At 41.3% G+C, this 7497-nt stretch overlaps 1 protein-coding gene across 1 annotated transcript in view; it reads left to right on the top strand.

Annotated features, from left to right (window-relative positions):
- Nucleotides 1–1066: 1066 nt before the first annotated feature.
- The window catches only part of LOC126259854 (uncharacterized), a 433950-nt gene continuing 427519 nt past the window's right edge, over nucleotides 1067–7497 (top strand). The window contains exons 1-2 of the mRNA XM_049956910.1: nucleotides 1067–1681; nucleotides 2076–2162. Coding sequence (XP_049812867.1) covers nucleotides 1319–1681; nucleotides 2076–2162 — 450 coding nt within the window. The 5' untranslated portion in view covers nucleotides 1067–1318. The remainder of the gene's footprint in view (nucleotides 1682–2075; nucleotides 2163–7497) is intronic.

The following is a 7497-nucleotide window of genomic DNA, read 5'->3' as shown; positions in this document are numbered from 1 at the left end:
TGTGATTTACACAATCTTGATAAAAGACATTAAAACTATTTTCATGTACATCTTGCATCTTAGTGTAAGGTTCAGAATGGAATTACAGTATGTTCTCTGATGGGAAGAATTAAACATGCTCCATTCCAACATTAATTACGAAACTCGGAATCTCTACCACCTCAAAAGAAACTGAAGTACCCAACTCATCGGCTGCTCATTGTACAAATTACCTAAAGATCTAGATTGAAGAATTGTTCCGTTAGCTACATTCCAAGCAGCAATGCTCATAAACCACCCAGGTGGTAATGTAAGCCTACTGTAAATTCGATTCAATATTTACAGATACAACTGCTGGAAATATTTTCACTGACAACTACAACTGTATCAAATATAAATATTACATTACCAATAACGGATAAATAGCAGCTGTTTCGTATAACGGAGGAGGAAGCAAGTTTTTTATTTATCAAGCAGTAGTTTCCTTTCTAATTTACGTCATTAAATTTAGCCATCATATGCTTGATTTGTATTAAATGAGACACAGTAGTATTTTATTATTACTGCAGTAAACCTATTAAGTTTCTATTTTTAGCTTGTCTTTTGCTAATGTTTACTTCCTTCTTGATGGAACCTACGGAAAACAACGAATGAATGAATGAATGGATAAATATTTCCTCGATCAGTGGCCAAGTATTCGATGTAACAGTCCATTTATCTTTTTCCTTCTTTTCGCGTGCATCTAACTACGTCAAGCGCAGTTGATACTGGAAATGAACATCTAGTAAAATAATTCGACATTCATGAAAAGACAGATAACATAAATATGAAGAAAATTAGAGAAAAATACGTAATGAATCTGATTCAAGACTTTATTAACATATAAATATTGCTCTAATTAAATGCAATTGTTTCTAATTAGCTGTCTATCCGACAAACCGTGTAGTAGGCAATTAAATAATCCCCAATACATTTGTCCGATAGATCGCATATTGTCGATCATCGTGAAGGTGAGGCACGTTTTCGTTTGAACAACTCTGGAAAGTGGTATAGCCTTGTGTTAAACTCTCTGACCTGCGGCTTTCAAACAGCGCTTGCGCAGAAAGCTGACGGCGTATTCCGGCTAGTTCAACTTCGATAGTTTGTGTATGTTGCAGCGATGCACTCGTGTTAGTCGTGTTTAATGCTTGAAACAGTGGCATGTTGTGTTAATTGTTTACCATGAACGAAAATGTGTTTTCGTAGTATTATATGGTAGTGACAGTGTGAATGCGTAATAATATGTGTGCGAAGACACTCGCGAAACTGAACGAAAAGCGTCATTCGAATTTTGTGTAAAATGGGAGACGGTCAGAAAATAGAATTTGATTTATCTGGCGACACTGCGCCCAACAATGCTTTTAGAAGCTTGTTTGCTAGGTCATTTGCGACTGAGTACATACGTCAGAGTAAGTCACTCGACTATGCGTATTTTGAAGCGATACCGGTAACTGAAGAAGATGAAGACAACTCTCCTTGCAGTGGACCCCGTAGTTTAACAACAGATTTAAATACGTCACAATGTAACTCCAACACAGAACAAAATAAAATTGACCTTTCTTTGCCCGTGTTCGGCTTTCATGACTCTCCATTTGTTAGGCAAGCATTCCCAACAAGAAGACATCAGCATCGTGAAGTCTTCAAAATGTGGAAGGAAAAACAGGTGAATATTGTCAATGTAGATTAATTCCTCTAGGTAATAAAGTATGTACCAAAATATTTTGGAGTCATTGTTGTGTGTGTGGGTTGTAAAGAATGTACTGCGCGGAAAATGTAAGGTTCTAATCATCGTAAGAGTATTTGCGCCTGGATGTACTGTGTATTAGTTTTAATGTATTCGGTAGCCGGTAATCACGCGTTTAGTATCCAACTTAAAAATGCTTGTAAGTTTCGTGGTAGTAAGATTTGGGATTGCGTACGCTTCGGTGCTCTGATTCTGTTGATATTGCGCACGCTTCGGTTCTCTTATCGATTCTGTTGGTATTGCGCGCTGCATGTTATTTACAATAGGATAGTTCTAACAAGATTCACAAAAATGTTTTCTTTATTCTGTTTAGGACGCACTGAAACTGGACAAGACCGAGGCTTCGAAAGATAACACAACGCAGGCAATTACGAGAGAAGCTGGGAATTCTTCCGAACAGGTCAGTATCGCTGTCTCTCTCGCATTGTCGTCTGCTGACAGCATGTTTACAATGCGTTAAACGTAGGACTAAGACGCTAGCTCAAATTTAAACCGATGAGGTTACAGATCGCGGCCGTAAATAATATTTTGGGCAACGATGAGCATATTATGTCTCTCTTTCATGAAATTTTAAATGTTTGGAGTACACAGGTAAAAATGTAGTAGTCGATGACCATACTACGCAATGTAGTGCCATTATAGTGCGTTAAAATACGGTGAGAGCGAAATGACCGATATTAATCGTACTGTTATTTGAAAGAAGTTGTCTTCGGATTCCTATCTACTGTACTTGGTTTGCTGGCATAAAATTTGTCGAGTTCGTAGATCATACTATGTATTCTGCGGTGATCAACAACGCACGAAACGTCTGAAAGGTAATGTTAAAGGTGACATCGCTCAACTATCGGATATTTTAGCTTATTCCACCAACGAACGCATTCTTTGTCGTATAAGCTCTCTTTCGCAGCCAGTGCAATACAGTATGGGGACCACCGTCTACTCAGCTGTCATATTCTGCTACTTTCCGTAGTACTGCCCATAACCTTAGGCCTATTGCTTTATTTTTGCGTGAACGGAGCGAGTTACTATTACCGGTGGGTCTAATTTCTCAGTGGAGAGTGAGATGTCAGACGTTTTCGTATGCCGTGATTACGCTCCTTTGCATCACACTAAGCGTAGGCAGCGGTTACGCTGTTCGCAGTGGCAAATGATATCTGCATCCACAGTCTGCATTATGACGGTCAAGTGCATAGCAGAGAATACTTCCAATTGTACAACATGTGAGTTTTTTTTCCAGTTCTACTCAAGTGTAAAGCACGGGATGTAGTATTGCTTTTGTCGCTGTTAGTAGCCTGTCAGATATTTCAAGAATGAATCGTTCACTTCAAGGGCATACCCCGGATCTGAACGGGGGGGAGGGGGGGCGGCGGCAGGTCATACTACGCTCAGGAAACAAGGACTCAAGACAACATACAGCACTTCTTATTAAATAAAACAGTAAACCAGTGAAAAACTGCTTTTAATAAATATTTTATATGCAAGAATGCACTTCTACAATCCGAGAAAACATGCAGCATTTCTTATTAAATAATTAAATAAAACAGTAAACTAGTAAAACACTGCGCCCCCCCCCCCCCCCCCGCCCTCTGCCCCTCGCTGGTTACGCCCATGGTTCACTTCCTAGCATATTTGGATCGGGACTTGTATATCGCGGGCAATTCTCTTACCAACTGAGCTACATAGGCACGTCAGTGACCCGTCTACACAGCCTCACTTCTGTTATACGTCTCTACTTCCTAAACTCCATCCTGTAGGGGCTTGTACGACTAACCTTAGAAAGCTGTGCTACTGTAATGAATTAGCCTAGCCAGCTACAGTAGAGTTCTCCAGTAAAGGCTTCAGGTTCGAATTCTGTCCCGCCACAAAGTTTTAATCTGCTAAGAATCGGTTTTCCATTTTTCATCTGCTTTGTGTTCACGGTCCGACAAGAAGCGATACGTTGGGTCCGGGCTCGAATTCGGCCCGCCACAAAGTTTTAATTTGTTAGGAAAAAGTTGTCTAGTTTGCTTCCTATTCACAGTCCGAGAAGAAACGATACGTGGCAGGTGCTGTTTATTCCAACATACCTCTCTCTATATTATTTCTCGTGTACCATTCTGATTAGCAGGATACAAGGTTTCCACATTGTCCTCTTTTCAGACATTTCAATAAAGTTGAGTCAGGGTTTGTCAACTGTTGAGTCTAAGAAAATTGTCGAAGTCGGCACCGCGTAGTGGTTTTGACTGTCATATTTCGGTGCCAATATACATTATCTTCCACATTATATTTCTGAATTAGAATCTGAACCGTAAAGCACAGCAGTGACAGCGCTGGTGGCCGGGGAGAACCGATGAAGGAAGGGTAAATCTGTAATTATCGAGTTCCGTAGTAAAGAGGGGTGGAAAGACGCTGAGCAGTTCTTGTCTTCATCTTCACATGCTTTCGTTCTTAGTAACTTGTCTCCATAGTGCCCGCAAGATAGCTCAATGTATTCGGCCAGGGAACTGGCCACCTGCAATAAATTTGGCCGTGGTGGTTCCGCGTATGTGTTCGGCAGTAAGCAGATGAGCGATAACGTCCTACAGTTCCATACTTTGCACTTGTGTGCTAGGCTAAATACCAAGCCTCTCCGCAGTCTTTTATCTAGAGTGAGGGCGTGTAATACTGTTGTTGGTGATCCATCTGTCAGTTGTTTACTTCTAGGCGAGCCACCTCCTTGGTGCTATTAGGGAAATGGGTCATACGTCAGCTCCGTGTATCGAACGTGCCCATAGTCATCTCAAAACTGGAAACGTTAGACTACGTTGTTTTTGACAATTCAGAGTATGCAGTAGGTAATTTATACCCTGGCACGAAGTTACATAGAGAGGTTCCGAGATAAAACAAATTTCCACGTACACACCATACTGAAGGGAGAAAATGAGGATACCCAGAGGTAGTATGCCATAAGAATCTTTTTGGCAATACAGTAAGAACCGACGTTGGTGCAAGTTTAAGATACTCGCAGTTCACTCCATATTAGTTACAATAATCACGTAAATTATGTACATTTTTCCATGTGTCATGGCATTATAGTTCTGTGAAGAAAATTTTGACACCTGGTAAACCAATACCAAGCTTCTGAAGAAGACGGGTTGCTTGGGTAGCTCAGTCGCTAGAGCTTTAGCTACGGATCTCATAATTTAGAATAATTTTTATTTTCTACATGCGAAATATCAGGCTGGGCTTCAGGATGTGAGAGGATACCAGTTCCGGCACTGACCTTGAAAAGTACGACAGTCTTGGTTGAAATCAACAACTTAATTTTGTTGTATTGCTGGGGCAGTAGTGTCCCTCTATAGAATTTTTTTTATTATGTACTGAAGTATGCCTACATTAACTGATTCGATAAATAGGGAAGACAGTAAAGATGCAATATCTCCGTTCACATAACACCATCATTCCCCCGCCGAAAGACATTGCGTAATGTAGCTCATGTGTAGAGTTGTCCTTAGCAACATCCTTTCCATATCTGGTAAATGTTTCTTTTTAAGTCACTAAAATCGCGAAGTAAATTCAGAAATGTACTGCGTAATAGTTATCTAGGATGACTGTTTTGTTCCTAATTACGTACTTAAACCATATCCTGATGTATGACATTTATCATGGAGGGGAGAAAGGGAGAGCAGGAGACGAATGTCAGATTTCGTCTCCGTCAACGTAAGTATTAATTTATTGTTATCACCTGAGGACAGGTAAGGTGAAATTTTTCATACCAACGGAAATGTTGGGTTGGATTGTTTGGGGGAAGAGACCAAACTGCGAGGTCATCGGTCTCATCGGATTAGGAAAGGACAGGGAAGGAAGTCGGCCGTGCCCTTTCAAAGGAACCATCCCGGCATTTGCCTGGAGCGATTTAGGGAAATCACGGAAAACCTAAATCAGGAGGGCCGGACGCGGGATTGAACCGTCGTCCTCCCGAATGAGAGTCCAGTGTGCTAACCACTGCGCCACCTCGCTCGGTGCAACGGAAATGTTATTAAGGTCGGCTTCTTTCTTTTCTCACTCACATGGGGTCGATGTTTAAGGGAAAAGTACGTTTTGTTTTAATAGGTACACGAAAAATGTAACCATGCTGGAGAGCTGCTTGTTCTTTAAAATACATAGAATTGCGAGTGAAATGATTTGGGGAAATGCCTCGGACGAACGACAGTGCAGTCGTTGACGCAGATAAATTTAGTCGTGGCAGCAGAAAGTAGCCGTAAAACGAAGTATGAATTGCTAGGTTTCTATTTTAAAGGGAACAACTTGGTTTACAGATTAGGGAGGAAGAACGACAGAATAGCGTAAAACAGTCGGTTCCCGTATGTCGAAAATTATTTTCGCGGTTTGGTTATTTGTTAATTATATATCGTTTCAGTAGTTACGAAGAAAAGTCGAAGTTTTGTCGGAGCTGTCTTCAGAGACTGTTTAATCTTTCAGTAACGCCTTTCACTACTCTAGAGCATTCCGCATTGCCTCTTGTCAATCAGATGGTAGGGTGCTACCGTCAACGACGTGAGCAGAGACGTGCTGTCTGTGAGGCTCTTGCCGTCACCGAGCCAGCTGGCGTTCCTAGTACATAGGTTAGTACAGGTCATTGGATGATGACATAGTTAGATTATTCCATATATTATGTGGTTTGGTTGCAGTTGTGTCACGACGATAATTCGAAGGTGTGAGCAACGTGGACCAACGTAATAAAAAAATTCCTTTGGTATCAACGTCATTACTGTAACTCATTTATGAGTTTGAAGATAAGGATATATTTAGCGCCCTTTGAAAAGAGAATTTTTATTTCACTTATGGGGTCTCATTGGAATGTCTGGAGATTTGGTCTTTCTTGCCGCTTTGCGGCTATACTACTGCCATTCTTGTTTCCACGACACGCGGACATGGATCGACAAGTCATAATTCTCCTGGTAAAGCCACTTTATTGCAACGTTCTTATCTAAAAGTATACCTTCACATATGCCTCCCAAAGCCGGTTTACGTCGACAGATTTTCCAATACCGCTTGTGATGACTGCTCATGTAAATATTTCAGTATCGATTTAGCATATGAGGTTCTAGCTGCCGGACTACCTCTTCCGCAGTCGATTTTCGTTGCCATATACCGTGCAACACAATGCTGTGTAGTGCCGGCCTTGGACAGTCGCGAAACGCTCAACCGTTTTTGAAACAGACATAGTCTCTCCGGCTCCGTCTTGCTGTATGAAAACGTCGGTGAGCTTTTATATGGCGTCGGAGAAGAAGAAATATTAGACGGAGGAAGAAATAATCCAGCTGCTATGTTGAACTGAAGAGAAACAAACTTCTTGCTGGCTAAAGCGGAAACCGGGATCGCTGATAGCCTCGGCGTTAAGGGCGCCCGTAAGCTCCTTGCGGAAACCGGGAAAGCTAATTTCCAGAGGCCATCCAGGCAAAAAACAGCTGACAATCGGAAAACATTTTATTGGGCTAGCAAAGTCGATAGATAGTTAAACATGTAAACACGACAGTGAAAATCCATCACCGAAATTTATTTTCTGCTTTCGGATGCTATGTCGTGGGCAAATACAAGATAGGAAGACTCTCGTCAAGATATTTGTTAGGTGTAACGGAATGCTTTGAAATCCAACCACGCTCTACGGTACTGAATGCTTTCAGGTCGCTAGCAAGTTACAAAGCCCACAACACTGTTTTCAGTTAGTATGAATTGTCGATAAGTGTATTTCAAACTATTTCACTCAACATTTC

This window comes from Schistocerca nitens, chromosome 5 (genome assembly GCF_023898315.1).
Source record: "Schistocerca nitens isolate TAMUIC-IGC-003100 chromosome 5, iqSchNite1.1, whole genome shotgun sequence".
In the NCBI taxonomy this organism is placed as follows: domain Eukaryota; kingdom Metazoa; phylum Arthropoda; class Insecta; order Orthoptera; family Acrididae; genus Schistocerca; species Schistocerca nitens.
The sequence above is the reverse complement of the archived record's forward strand: the minus strand, read 5'-3'. Positions and strand labels throughout refer to the sequence as shown.